Genomic DNA, 15591 nt, shown 5'->3' with positions numbered 1-15591 from the left:
GTTTACCTCACAGTTCTAATTAAAGTTTAGTCTTAATTCATTCTCAATCTAATTAAGGCTACAGCAAAATGTAAGACAATGGTTTGTTTCCATCTTTATTGCAGCAATAAAGGTCCTGTTGCTGTTCGAACCCAGCACTGCTCCCATGTACAAAGCCAAGTCCATGAATATTTCAAATAGTTTTGTGGTTTTATGTGACCGGGACAGAGCCAGGCCTTGATCCTCTTCGTCAGTGTTGGACCTCACTGATGCTCTTGTGATTTAATTGGAACAAATCCATTACCAACAGCATTCAGCTGCTTTCTCAACAGATAGTTTTTTTCCCAGCTCAGCCGCACATCGCTGCACTGTGACAGGGTTTCACGATGTGTCTTCAACCAGGTTATATTCCAGCCAAGCAGGATGCTGACTCCCTTTGAGGCGTGACGGACCACAATGACAGGATAAATGGCATATCGCATGTCACCACTATATATTACGTGCATCCCCATGAGCTGCCACACTTCAACCCACAATAATATGCACCAAGGTGCAGTTTGTGTACATGATGACATATAAAACAATGCTTTGATGGGCGTCATGCTGCTGGATTTATCTTTGGAGGCAATGCTCTGAGTCAAAACCTTTTGTGTCTCAGTTAGCAAAATCTCCATTAAAGTTGCAAGTATTCTAAAAAAACTGGATGCAAGTCAAATTTTAGAGCCAACAAACAAACAAACTGTTGTATAAATATTTATTCATAAAATTAAAATGAGAAAAGAGATGAGCGAAGTAGAAGGGACAGGATGCCTGAGATAGTGAGATAAAATGACGAAGATTAGAAAACAAGATGTTTCTCTGAAAGACTGAACAGGAAATGTTGCTGCAAGATTCATAGAATCTCTCAGTCAGCGTGATTCTGTTTGTGCTAGAAGCTTCTACCGTATAAAGGAAGAGACTCAGTTATATCTGATGTTCTGCTGGGTGGATGTGTTTGAGATGTAAACACCAGTTTGTGCGCTTCGTCTTATCTTAGAAATTCGTTCAACAAACTATGATTCGATTATCTGTTAAATGACCCAATGAACCCGTCTAAGAGGCTCATTATCTGTCTGTGTCCCTGAGAGTGGGCTTTCATAGAAGCTTTTAGGGATGTGATGCACTTCAGCTGAGCCCAACATGCACATTTACAGACTCCGATGCTGACAGGAAACAACAGATCAGACAGTGAAGAGCTGCCCACCAGTGACCATCATGTCTCTTACTGGGTAAGATGGTTTCCAGTGTGCAGCACTGTGTGCTGACGGCTGGAGAAACAGACAAAGGCTTGGAAGGCACTGACACCATGTGGAAAAAGCAAAGGTCCACACTGTGTTCTTCCTCTTCCTCTTCCAGTTTCTGACCTCATCATCAAAAATGGACATAGCAGCCAATAGTTCTCAATAGCCTGCTGGCTTAAACTCTGGAACGCTGAATGACAGAATGAGGACTGCTGTCTCCTCCGTCGTCGACACGTTGAGGTTGAAGTTCTTACTGGTGGCCACATTCAGTCAGCCACCTCCATGGAAGGATTGTGACACATGCTAAAGGGCCCACCCTCTGTTGTTGTTTTGAGTCTATTTGTGATCATTTTGTGTCTCTTTGCAATTCTTTTGTTGTACTTTGCGGTTGTTTTGATCTCTTCTTAGTCTTTTAATGTCTCTTTGTAGTCATTTTGTGTCTCTTTGTAGTCATTTTGTGTCTCTTTGTTGTTGTTTTGTGCATCTTTGGAGTCAATTTGTGTGTCATTGTGGTCATTTTGTTTGTAATTGCTTCGTGTCTCATGATAGTCTTTTAATGTGTCTTCATAGTCATTTTGCGACTCTTTGTATTTTTCTTGTTCTCGTTATTGTCACTTTGAGTCTGTTTGTAATCATTGTGTGTCTCTCTGTGGTTGTTTTGGTGTGCTTGTTGTCACTTTGAGTCTCTTCCTGGTTGTTACTTGTCTCTCTGAGGAGGCCCCTGACACTTTGGGCCCCTGGGCCTGTGTCTGGTAGGCCTATTAAGTAATCAACCCATGCTCATTTCTTCAATGAAGTCTCTTTGTTGGTCATTTTGAGTCCTTTTTGGCTGCTTAAACCTCCGATCAGGTTGAGGTTTGATGGTGTCGGAAAGTATTTGAGATTGTGTAGCGAAATGTTGGTTTGATAGATGGTCTAATCAAAAAAGCATCTTTGACGTTATCATGATGTTTCCAGCGTGATACAACAATGATACAACAAAATGTCCAAAGCATCAAGCGTCATGGTTTATGTTAGAATTAAGGAGTTGTAGATGCAGACAAGGAAAGACGCCCCTCCATCACTGATCCGCATCTGGCTGTGGGCTCAACAATGATGAACTCAAGTCCAGTTCATGCAAATGATGCATGCAGTGATATTTCATGTGTTCGTGTTTCTGGGGAACTTAAAGGAGACTCTGCACCAACAGGCTCATACGAGTGTAAACTAGGTGGATTCCAGAGAATCAATGAACCAGAATTTCAAACAAGGCTGATAAAAAAAAGGCCTGTTCCAGATCTGAGGATTACTCAGTCACCATAACACCTGATGCGTAGTCAGGTGTTATGGCGACACCGGTAGAACAAACAGATGAAATCACCTAGAATTTAACCTCCCATTCAACTTCCTGCTGGGCTCCAACATCGGTGAAGTATTCCTGTTTTGTGCCAGGAATCCAGCAGATGTTTCTGTTTGTTTGAAGTGAACCGTATGTTAATCTGGTGATGATGAATAACGGATATAAAATATGTTTCAGGGATGCCGTCTGGTTCCCGCATGTCATAAATAAACAAAGTCTCCCGAGGACAAGAGGTCTGAAGGTGTCCTGAAAAGCACAACGTCCCATTTGTGTCCCGGTTCAGACGGCGGTCTGGAGTCTCCCCACAGGCACCGAGGGCATGAGGTACCGCAGGTTCTTCCAGAAGTTTCTGTTTGAGCGCAGCTTGTTGGGTTTATTGGTTGGGAGGGAGCTTTTCTTCCACTTCAGAGCTCCTTGTTTCCTCCTGAAGTAGCGCAGAGACTCCGGCAGGCAACTGTAATCCACCGGACCGTCTGGTAGAACAGAATACAATGTCGACCGTTTTTATTGACATCTTCATTTTAAGCCGACCTTCACAATAATGAGTGAGTTTTACAGCATGTGTCGGTGCTTTCCTCAGAGTTCTAAGAGGCTCATCGACGTCACACAACTGTTAATGGATTCAAAATTGAGAGGAACTTTAGCTCTTCTTAAAAGAATAGTCCAACATTTCTTCATTTTGTTGCTGAGACTTTTCTGAAGATTGAACTCGTGTTTGTATATAAAATACATAAAAGTCCGTCCTCACCGATCTCCACCAGAATCACTCGGGGGTCCTTCTGGGTCAGAGCGTCGTAGAGGCCGACCTTCTGCTCGTAGCACAGCTGGTTCTCGTTGTTACGCAACGGCACCTCCTCTGTTTTTCCGTCAGCGCTGGATTTCACCTCAGGTGAGAGGATGATTATCAGTCTGCGGCATTTGCGCACCGTGGCAGCGATGACGTCATGCACCGCTGGAAGAGATTCGACACAGAAAACGAAAAACGGGTCAAATTGAAAACACAGACTTTTAGATAAAGGACAGATGGTGTCGTCAAATGATTCATTCTATTACGAAAGCTTATTAACTCGAATACATTATAATTCAAACTACAGCTGAACATTTTCCAAACTTGTTCTAATTTCACAAAAACTGTGCGAGGAAATGTTTGACATCGGTGGTGGAAAGTGAATAAATGAATTGACTCTAGTACTTTGGTACAACCTTGAGGTACTTGTACTTTACTTGAGTATTTATATGTTGTGTTTCTGTCAATTCCACTAAATATAGGACTTTTTACTGCACTACATTTATTTTGGCAGCTTTAGTTTCACTACAGATTTATATTATAAATGCAAATTATACAACAAGTACTAAATAATAATGTATAATGATAAATTAAAGTACGCAGCAATCTCCGCAAGTTGATGATGTCAACGTGTTTTAGTGAGAAACACCAAATGTAAACATGGTGGTTTGTTCCCGAGGAAACCTTCTTTATTAAACCTTCACATGTGAACCGGGTGAGTGCCGGTTGCTGACCTTCTCCCGGGCAGTCGTCCCGCCCTCTGATGTACAGGGAGTATCCGTGTTGTCTTTCCAGCTTCTCAGGAAGGATCTGCAGGGCCAAGCTCGCCGTCTCAGCTGAACTCAGGTCGGGGGGGGAGGAAGCTCACATAGGCGTCGTAGAGCTTCCCATCAGGAGCTGCGGAGAGGACGACAACAGCTGTGCAGTAAAGCAAACATAGAGAGTTCCCGGCAGTGTGCGGTCGGTCGGATGATTCCACCGACTATACCTTGCTTGGAAAAATGTCTCATCAGCTTCCTGTGGGCCAACACCAGATCCACTTTGAAGACCAGGACAGCGGCGGCGAGGAGCAGAACGGCCAGGGAGGCGGAGAGGCAGAGGGCCACTTGGGTGTAGAGGGCACTGTGGTCGGCTGGAGAGAGAAGGAGGCAGACTGTTTAAGACATTCGGGTTTTACACATAAATAAACCAGATAAACAAGGAGAACAGGGCAGACTTTCAGGTGTGATCCGTCCCCGGAGGGAAGCTTTTCTCGGAAACGAGCAGTTTATTTGTAAATCCCAGTCCCAACAGAAACTCAAATTGTCATTTTATTATGCATTGATTTGTAACTAAATCTGTGGCACACATTCCCTTAGAGGTAAAAAATAGACTAATGCATCTATAGACAGAAATATAACAGAGGTTAGAAGACAGTTTCAGTGCAGCTCCTGTACGACCAAAAGTATGCCGACACCAGAACATCACATCTTATCCTAAAACGCTGGGCAATAATCTGCAGCTGAAACGGCCTCCACTCTTCTGTTTCAGGCCTTTGCACCAGATTTTGGAAGCTAAAGTCTGACAATCCGGTTCACACCAAAGTTGGTGGATGAGTTTTGAAGTCAGGGCCTATAAGACCGTGTCTTTAGATGGACCTGGTTTTGTGCAGAGGGGCACTGAAACAGGAGCGAGCCTCCATCAACCCAAACCTTGAGAAAGCCCCCGACTCAAAAGTTAGTGTGTGCACATGCTTTAAAAAATGAAATGAAGAGATTCACGTCACAGATTTGTTTCTGCTGTATTTGCACGTAAACATTATTTTTACAATGTGTCAAATGATGCAACCTGCATTGTTTGCTTAAATGACATGCCATGTTTGCTCTTCTTTGTACAGAAGCCCTAAGAGGCCAAAAAGAAAAAGTGTGAGTCTGATCTCATTAGTTTTCTCTCCTGTGTTTACAACTTGAGAACGAATAAGGGAAAAGGTTTTGACCAGGAGAATTATAAGTTACTCAAATGATTTTTTGTTCACCCGGGATAATTTTTCCAAGTTACTTTTTTTCATCTGCTTTTCCTAAAATTATTCATATTTTCCTCAATGTGAGTTTTATTTACATAACTTGCTCACACATAAGTACCTTGTGTTAAGAGTGCATCAAGAAAACTCACATGCAAGAAAACATGAATGCTTTTAGTCCCATTTAGAACATAACAAAGTGGTGCATGTCAGCCTCTTGTGGTCAAAGTGGGTATTACAACAACAAACAAGAAAATGTACCTGGCAAAACGTTGATTTAACAGAAATATATATTTTTTACATTGAACGATTATCCTGGCAAAACGTTTTGACATGTTCTTAAATTATAAGCACAGAGAAAATATCTCCAGATTCTCTCTTCTTTTTTCCCTCTCAGGGCTTCCGTACCTTCGTGTTGATATTGCCTTCAATATTTCCTGCACATTTCTGTAATGTTTAATAGAAGAGAAGAAAGAGAGGAGAGAAGAAAATACCTTCTTGAAGCCACACAATGCCGTCTTTGATTCCGGCTGAGTTTAATACCCAGCAAGAAATGGGAACACTCAGGAACTGACGACGGACTTTAGAGATGGACAGAGTGGACTGACTGTACACATGTCCTCTGTGGTGCACACTGAAAGGAACAGGACCAGTCAACCAATTAAATCCATCGATCAGTTCATAAATCAAGCAACCAGGCAAGAATAAAAATATTGTCTTCATGCTTTTTCTTCTTCCATTCTGCGTCGTTCAAAAGCAACAAGGAGGCAGACATTTTAATCTGTGCATGAAAATGTGATTAGGTAACTTCAACTTTGTCTGAGTCATTTTATCAAGAAGTGTCAATGTCTTTATCTTGTTTTGCTTTACAGGCCCCCTCCACCTCCACCCCCACCCCCACGTACATGACAGGATGCAGAAAAACTCACAAGTTCCAGGAATCTTTAAGCTCCTCGTGTTCGTCGGTGTCTTCGTTGTTGACGGTCCAGAACATGGACGTCTCGCTGTCCTCGCTGAAGCCGACGTAGGCCAAACACTCGAGCTTCACGCTCGTGCCTGCAGTCATCATCGGAGGAAGAACAAAGCAGCTGTCACTCCACACATCCTGGTGCTTCGATAAAAACGGTCACTGGGAGGTGAAACACTCTTGAACCTCATTGTTATCAGTTACAGGAATGAGTTTGGGAAAAGTCCAGAATGCACGTTGACCTTTGACTAAATCAAACCTGATCAATAGAAACCACCATTTCAGAAGAGTTTGTGTGATCAGACAGGATCTGAAGACCTCACTTGGTCCCTGAACACATCCTGGTGAAGAAAGCCCAGCAGAGGCTCTAAAACAAGCTGGCCTGCCCCCTGAACTTCTGGTAAACTTCTACAGAAGCGTGATTGAAAGCATCCTGTGTCAGTGCTTTACTGTGTGGTGTGCCAGCTGCACAGCAGAGAACAGGAGGGACCCGGCCCCTGTGGTTAGAACAGCATAGAGGATCGTGGGAGTTACCCTGCCTGACCTGGACACCGTGTATGCTGGCCGCCTCCAGCAACATCTGCACAGACATCACACACCCGGGTCACTCTCTGTTTGTTCTACTACCATCAGGAAGAAGATACAGGACTATCTATCAAAACCCGGACTAACAGGCTGAGGAACAGCTTCTTCCCCACAGCAGTTTCCTCCATCACCCCCTGTTTGTCCATCATCATATATTTATTGAATGTCTGGTTTTAATCAGTAATGTCTTGTCTTACTTGTTGCTGCTGAACTGACTGATGAGTCGCCAACTTAATTTCGTTGTATCTTTTTACGATGACAATAAACATCGTCATCCTCATCCTTTGATGCAAAACTGTACACTTTGCTGGAATAAGACGTCAGTATTGTTGCACTACAACCAGGCGATGCACACAAAGGTCTGAACTGTGGGAGGGAAAAGACTGCAGACCGAGAAGAGGAACAGACTGTGATCTTCAGATTACGGCCTTGAGGTTTATTTTATTTTATTTTATATTTTATTTTATTTTACTTTATTTTATTTTATTTTATTTTTGTATTACATTTTATTAAATTAAATTAAATTTATTTTTATTTTATTTTTGTATTACATTTTATTAAATTAAATTAAATTTATTTTTATTTTATTTTTGTATTACATTTTATTAAATTAAATTAAATTTATTTTATTTGATTTGACCAGGGACAGTGCACATTAATCAACATTTCACTACATTAGGACACAGTTGAACAAATGACTCATAATAATGAGTCATTTCAAGTGCTGAGCAGTAAACCTGCAGTAAGAGGGGAGAGAGAGATATGCAGCAGATGACTCAAACCTGACAGACATACAGTGTGTGTGTGTGAGTGTGTGAGAGTGTGTGTGTGTGTGTGTGTGTGTGTGTGTGTGTGTGTGAGTGTGTGTGTGAGTGTGTGTGTGTGTGTTACTATGACAGTGGTTATACATTGTTAGAGAGTGTTACTTACCTTCTTCAACCACCACCACTTTCTGTTGAGGGTACACCACCATAGGCTCTGGAAGAACTGTCTTACTGATATCTAAAGACACATAATCAGTGTAACCAGCTGAGCATAAAGCACGTTATAACACAGTATGATAACAACAGGCTCAATAACAGGCTCAATGACAGTGTGGGTGCAGCACACACTCTTGTCAGCAGTCAGCCGGATGCTGCGTGCGGCCGTGTACGTCCGGCCGTCCACGCTGACGTCCACCAGGCAGGTGTATTTCCCAGTATCCTCCTTGGAGGCGGCAGACATTCTCATGAAGCCGTCCTCCTCCACAGAGATGTGATCACCCGGAGGCTCCATCAGCTGGCAGTCCTAGTGTCACCAAAAGGACCAGAACGTTATCTACAGAGCACTTTCAAAATAAAATGACAATAAAGAAGAACGTCAAATGACTTGAAAATGAATTAAAATCAGGAGAAGCTCTCTGATAACGCTGTGTTTTCAGTTTAAAGGATGACTTCTTGGTCATAAATAGTTCAAACATAACCTCCCATAAACCACTAACTGCATGTTTGTATCATGCATTAAACAAATGAGGTGACACGTGTCTTTAGAGCTGCTGGTGGATGGATTTAGATTTTTTAATCTTCAGATGGAGCCCTGCTAGTTGTGTCCATCTGCTTGCACTCTGTATGCTAAGCTAAGCTAACCGTCTGCTGGCTGTAGTTCCAGTAGAGGTAGACGTCATGTCATCCAACCCTCTGCAGGAAGGTCAACGAGTGTGTTTCCTAGAATGTCTCTACAGCATTGTTCTTCAATATTTGGAAGCTGCAAAGAACATTATGAAAATTTAAGGACGAAGATGGTGTTATTGTATATTTTTTTAAAACAATGCATCACTTTCCAAACTCCCTGCCCGTCTATATGATTTAATATTTAAAGCCTCAATCATGTCCTCAATCAACAGTTTCATAAAACAGTTTTATGGATGATAAATAGTGCATTTGTTGTGAGTTTCGTACATATTTCAGCACTTTTTTGAGATTGTGAGATTGATTTAAAATGAACTACAGTGACTGATGAACGATGGAGCTCCACCGAGGAAATACAATGAGAAATACAGACGCTCATAGTGATTGTCAATGACCGACAGCTTTAGTTTTCCTGATGCTACTGTACACTACTGTGTGCTGCATGTTATCTACAGCACCTCTACAGGAACCAATCAGCAGCAGCAGACGGGCCAGATGTTTTGCACATGTACCTGCAGTGTGCAGCAGCAGCAGCAGGGGGCAGTGTTGCATTCATCAAGACACAACGTAAATACAGGACGTGATGCAACCAGAAATAAGGAATATAAATGTATATATGAATCATAAACTATGCTGTCTCTCTCCATTCATGTGCTTCCACTGATTGTTTCTTGGTATTGAACAGGAAGAAGACATGAAATAAGGCGTGTAAATGCATTAAAAGAGCACACGGACATCATGGAGCTGTGGTACCTTCATCCATCGTATGTTCCCCACGTTGTTCAGTTTGAAGATCTCTGTCTGTTTGCAGGACACACTTTCACTGACTCCCAGGGTGATGGATTTGTTTTCAGGCGGATCAGGACACTTTCCACTGGACACCGACACCCCAAACGTCACCGGTCCAGACTGGCCCCTGAAGAGGAGGGGGACTGTGAGACCACCAGTAATATATGACCGTATTTAAAGAATGTAACGCAGCTTTGGACCCTTTGTGTAGTCGAACCCACCGGGTCATACAAGAGATTCACTGTAAAACTGAACAAGTTCACGGCACTCAAAATGTTTGTGGAAACAGATTACCGAAGAATATTTAAGTATTGGTCATTAATTATTTTTTGTAGTATTTTTTTGAAGTAAAAATTAAGTTAGAAAATATATATTCAGTTAGCTTACTTTGTTATTTTCATTTAAAAATATATATATTTGAAGTTCTCTGAAATTAAATAAAATATTTATATTCTCTCAATATTTGTAATTGCTGCACACTAAGTTAAGTTAAACTTACTTATTAACGTTAACTTCCACTGACTAATCCTGAAGTGAGTAGTCACTTGTGCACAGCCTGCAGCCTCTAGGAGGAGTGTACCAGAATACCTCTTCTTACAGGTGTAGAATCCATCATGAGACATCTGCACAGGTAGAAACCACAGCAGCCCGTCCCTCACCTCCACTCCGGCGGGCAGCTTCGGGCCGTGCCCCCCCGCTCTGCTCCACGTCACGTGGGTGTGGGCGTCCACCAAGAGGCACTTCAGCAGGAAGAGGTGGCCGACGCTCACGTGGTAGGTGTCTGTCGCCTCGCTGTGGTCTGCGTGTGATAGTGCAGCGGGAGGTCAGCTGTTAGTCTGTCAGTGCAACTGTGACGCTACAGAGCATCATCAGTGTGACGTGCTGCAGGTGCAGCAGGACAGGTGAGGCAGATCTCCAGAGTGAATAGTTAAGAGGATGGATGACAAGGCTTTATATATTAAAGTGTTCACCGTGTGTGCATAAGAAGAGCTGAAACAACTCTGAATGTGATTGTAATCTATGCATCACCTCTGGTTTTTGGTTTTTGGTGCAAACATCCAATGACAACAACGAGAGATTTTAATGTTTTGACTCATAACTTTTAAGCTACAACATTTCCTTCTATCGTATTATTATATTGGATTGCTTCCATATATTGCATATATTGCTTTCGCTGCTTTATCTGTCAAAGCACTTTGTAAAGTCTGTTTTTAGAGGTGCTATAAAAATAAAGTTATGATTATTTTTATTAACATTATAGGCTACTGTGATGATAAAGATACACAATTTCCTTCGACTGTTAACTGTTACCAGTGATGCCAACATTCAACAACCCCACTTCAGAAGAAGTTGTTCAGTAGTACTCTTATTGTAATCTCTTTTAATACATATGTTCTACTTTAAAATGGTGCACAGTCCTCCCATTTATTTGTGATTCATTAAAATAATGCTTATGACATTGGTAATCACAATAAGCTTAAAGTGCATGTTTTATTAGAGGTGCTGTAGCCTTTTGTATTCTCGTTACATCCTCGTGTCTTTACTCTCATCGCCACAAGGGGGCACTGCTGCGCACACATTGTATAATGCTGCATTCATGTAAAGTCGGCACTATGGGAAGAACGAACACTGTTGTTGAAATATACCAGTAAACCAGTACAAACAACACAACAACACAGACTGAAAGGGATATTTGAAAAACAGCGTAATTCATCTCACCAGATCTCATATTTAATACTATTTTAATTCGAGCTTTCAACCGTAGACTGTATACGGCTTTCAACGAGTGTACCCGTTGATTGTTATATCTACTGTCTCACGTGAACGCAGCATGGCAGTCATTTCAAATGGCGGGCCGACTTTACTATAGATGCATGAGACAAACCGACGTTAATGGACAGGAAACTTCAGAGTTTAAATAAATACAGAAGCAAATAAATAAACAGACAACCACAACAACTAGATAATACAAATACGGAGAAAGGACACATTTCTGTGGTTACAAAGTTACCCGGCCTGGGATGAAGTACTGCTGTGCTCACCTTTACGTTCAGGTAAAGAACAAACAGAAAGTATCACTGCTGCACGTGCAGATGTTTGTTAGCAGCTTGTTTAGTTAGTTTGCTACAGCCGGTAGAGGAGTGATACCCACTTCTGAAGGCAGTTTGAAGGGACTCAGTCAGCTTTTATTTACCAATATTCACTGTGATATAACGGTGTTTACACAATGAATAGCAGACTGACTGGTTTTGATTGGAAACTCCAGTATTTTGTTAAAACCTGTAACAGGAAGTCATGACCGGATGTTGTCTACCTCATGATACCTCACTTAAAAAACATAGCCCGTCTCCGCCCATCACTCTCCTCATCTGCTGCTGAAACTCTGATCCACGCCTTCATCACCTCCAGAATCGACTACTGCAACAGCATTCTCCACGGCACATCATCCAAAATCCTAAATAAACTCCAGTACATCCAGAACTCTGCTGCTCGCCTGCTCACCCACACCCGCTCCCGCGACCACATCACCCCTGTTCTCCAGAACCTCCACTGGCTCCCCGTCCCACAACGGATCCAATACAAAATCCTTCTCCTCACTCACAAAGCCCTCCACAATCAGGCCCCCTCCTACCTCACCGACCTGCTCCACCACCACACTCCATCCCGTCGCTCCGCTCCTCTGATGCCAACCTCCTGTCTCTTCCACTCAGGACCAAGCCCCGGACATGGGGTGACAGAGCTTTCTCCATATCTGCCCCCTCCCTCTGGAACTCTCTCCCCAAACACATCCGAGACTGCACTGACCTCTCCACATTCAAATCTCAGATCAAAACCCACCTGTTCAAAACTGCTGTTAATGTGTGACCACTATTGTGTATTTTATGTTTTTAGTGTATTGCTTTTATATATGATGATTTTAATGTAAAGTGTCTTTGAGTTTTATGAAAAGCGCTATATAAATAAAATGTATTATTATTATTATTATGTAACTCATTGGTTGTCTCTTTGTTTCCCTCTGATTGCGTTCACTGAGTGAATCCTGTATTGACACATGCAGGTGCTTGAATGAAGCTTCACCTATGATGTGCAATGCTGCACACTATGTTTGCATTTAACGTTTGTTGTTGGCACACTAAACTCTCCGTATATAGACTCCCTGTATGTCACTATATGATGTGTGATAGTAGTTGATATCCAGCTCTGGATGTCGGGGGATGTGGGAGTTTGTGTGTTTCTCTGCATGATGGTATGATTCCTATTTTTTTGCAGTAAAATATTTCAGCTCTTGATGCATTTATTACATCAGTTCCCCATGTAAAGCTTGCTTTTGTTGTGTAACTTCACACCGAGTGAACAATTTCCTTTGCGAAACAATGCTGACGTCTTTCCTGCAGACTCAACCATAAAGGTGTGATGCTGAACGTTTGCCACCTTTGACCTATTTAATCTACAGCGGAGGCAGATGGAAAGAACCTGCTGACCTCACAAACCTTTGCACCCTGTCGTCTGTTAGACAGTCTGTCCAGGTCTCTGCTCACCAGGCCAGATGTCTGTCTACACTCTTATCAGATCCTGTTGAAGTGAGTCGATGGCAAAGACCCACCGGTCCAGCCAGCATGCTATCCGTGTAGCCGTCCCTCTGTCAGATACATGTACCTACGCTAAACCTTCCACATACTGTATACCTCTGCATGTCAATGGCCTCAATAGACACACAATAAATAAAACATCTGCTTAGGTTATTGTGTGTCAACATGAAGCAGGACCAAACAAAGCTGAATGTAAATACTGACAGATAGTCTTCCTACTTTAATATATTTAAAATGAATCGATGCCAGGTATAAAAATAACAACAACAATAAATATCTGAATGTCTTTCGACCACGATACTGTGCCAGATTACAGACCGCCTGCCTGATCAGATCTCTGATCAGAGATCTGATCAGATCTCTGATCAGATCTCTGATCAGAGATCTGATCAGAGATCTGCAGAAGACCGTCACATTTGTCACAAACGTCCACCTGACTGAAGGACGAACTGATCAGACTTTGGTGGTTGAACGTCTCTGTGACCTCACAAAACACATTTTTGGCCATAATTTAAGAATTAATATGCTGATTATGACAATTTCACACAAATGTGTAAAAGGATGAGGTGATGAAGTGATGATATTTCGGACAGGAATGGATGTAAACGGCATCTTGACTGGTTGGCGGAGGCGTTGATTTTAGTTTCTATATAAATCTGTTTATTGTTGTTCAGTCACTGATCACGGTTCAGTTCATATTTATCATCCGGCTTCATGACTCACTAAACTATCATAACTTTGATGATTGTCATCTGCTCTTGTACTTTGCTTTCTTTGTTCCCTTCCGATATTTGACCCTGCATCACAATCCCATATCTCTAAATATAATACGTACGTGTTGTAAATACCTTTCCATTGACGAGAGAAAAGAAATTTGTCAAATGTTTTAATATCCTTCAAGTTCCCAAGAAATAGAGGAGTGAATGTCCGTTCGGGTTCATTTTGCTTTAGATAGTCCGACACCATCAACCGGTACTTAATCAGTTAATTATTAATAAATAAAAGGCAAAATGAAACGACAGAGAAGCGTTTAATTAACTCAATGAGCTTCATGCATCCACTTTTAATGTGTCGTGTGATTAATGCCTTTTTAGTTATTTCTCTTTGCTGAAGTTTATTGGCACGTTTCTTTCAGGTCTTGTGTGTGTGTGCGTGTGTGTGTATGTGTGTGTGTGTGTGTTAGTCCAGCTGTTGTAAATTAATTAATATATAGATTATAAATCAACCTTTAGAGCGACATGTTAAGCTGTTAACTGTTAACCGTTGACCACATTAATGTGCTAAAAGTGAAGGAAATCCTTTCTCACCTTTAAAAGGAACTCTGAGTTTAACAGGTTATAAACAGGTTATAAAGAGGAAAAGCAGAGTTACACCATCTCTGTGTATAATAATAAACTTTCTGTGTGTTTTTCAACAGGTGTGGCATGAATATATCTCTGTTGTATGAGCTGTATGTCTCTGCTTTCTATTCTTCTGCGTCACCTTAAATGTGTTCTTTAAGCCCTCAGCCCATAGGAGCCATGTTAACTCTGTCTGCAGAAACTGAAAATGAAGAGTCAGCAAATATATTAAAATCGAGACTTTTATAGCGGCTCTGTCTTAAATGTCCTGTAAAGCAGCCAGTGTCTGCTGTTAAGAATGATTTCTAGCAGCGGAAGCTTTCTTTAGCCTGTGAAGAAGAGAAGAAGAGTAGAAGAAGAAGAGAAGAAGAGATACTCACTGTGAGCCACAGTGTGTGCTGGAGACATCAGTGCAGCCAGCAATAAGGCCCATCCTGCCGCTGCCATTGACCTTGTTTGTGGGAGAAGACACGTCACATTTCATTAAAGTGCTCCATGATTCCTGCGACGTGACTTGTGCTCTCAGCCACACTGACGGTCTGCAGTGAGTGAAGGCTTCTTGACACATTTCCTGACGGCTCTGAGACTCAAACCGACTCCCGAATAAAGGGAAGTGAGAGAGCTGCCGTTCACACCGCTGAAGAAGAAAAAAGGCAGCGCACAAACACTCCCAGTGAATCCCCAGAAAGTTCCACTATTGTCCTCCAGACTACAGCGTAGGATAGATCCTGTTAAACCCGCTTTTCTCTCCACATTCTGTCACATTTTGTCATCAGAAAAGGAGTCTCAATCAGGTGGTGGATGAAAGTTCAACAATTCATAAGAAGATATTTATAAATAGATATAAATCTATACTATATGAATACTATAAAACAGTCAATATGAAACTAGATTCCCCTATGCTGATGCAGACACATTTAACAGTAAATACATGTATAAATGTAGCTGATGCCTTTAACTCACCAGACAGCGTGCTGAGGTTCAGCAGCAGCTTGCTACTTGCACTGACCTTCTGAAGAGCCGCTGGGTTTTCGTCCTTCTGTCTTCAAAGCATTTCATAATGTTCCTCTCACGCCTGCTTTACATTTTCCACTCAACAGAAGAAGAATAAAAAGCACCTCTGCTGTTGCACCGCAGTGATTAATCCTGAGCTCAGTAGAGCTTCGGCTCAGAGATGTAGGCCAGCAGACCTCACCGGCTTCAGATGTGAACGTGACAGTTGTGCATCAAAAGACCTTTGAGAGAGTTACACATTTACCTTTGTGGCAG

The 15591-nt window shown here is 42.0% G+C and overlaps 1 protein-coding gene across 1 annotated transcript; it reads right to left on the bottom strand.

Moving 5' to 3' along the window:
• Positions 1 to 720: 720 nt before the first annotated feature.
• Positions 721 to 14925, bottom strand: LOC116398029 (interleukin-1 receptor-like 2). Its single transcript, XM_031874010.1, is given in 12 exon segments — positions 721 to 3071; positions 3347 to 3550; positions 4120 to 4241; positions 4243 to 4282; positions 4374 to 4517; positions 5879 to 6018; positions 6314 to 6440; positions 7867 to 7938; positions 8049 to 8223; positions 9357 to 9519; positions 9981 to 10191; positions 14703 to 14925. Coding segments are annotated over 12 exon segments (1659 nt in total). The 5' UTR covers positions 14770 to 14925; the 3' UTR covers positions 721 to 2877.
• Between the last annotated feature and the right edge of the window lie 666 nt (positions 14926 to 15591).

The sequence above is a fragment of the Anarrhichthys ocellatus genome, unplaced genomic scaffold, assembly GCF_004355925.1.
Source record: "Anarrhichthys ocellatus isolate YVR2014 unplaced genomic scaffold, GSC_Weel_1.0 scaffold77, whole genome shotgun sequence".
Taxonomy (NCBI): domain Eukaryota; kingdom Metazoa; phylum Chordata; class Actinopteri; order Perciformes; family Anarhichadidae; genus Anarrhichthys; species Anarrhichthys ocellatus.
The sequence above is the reverse complement of the archived record's forward strand: the minus strand, read 5'-3'. Positions and strand labels throughout refer to the sequence as shown.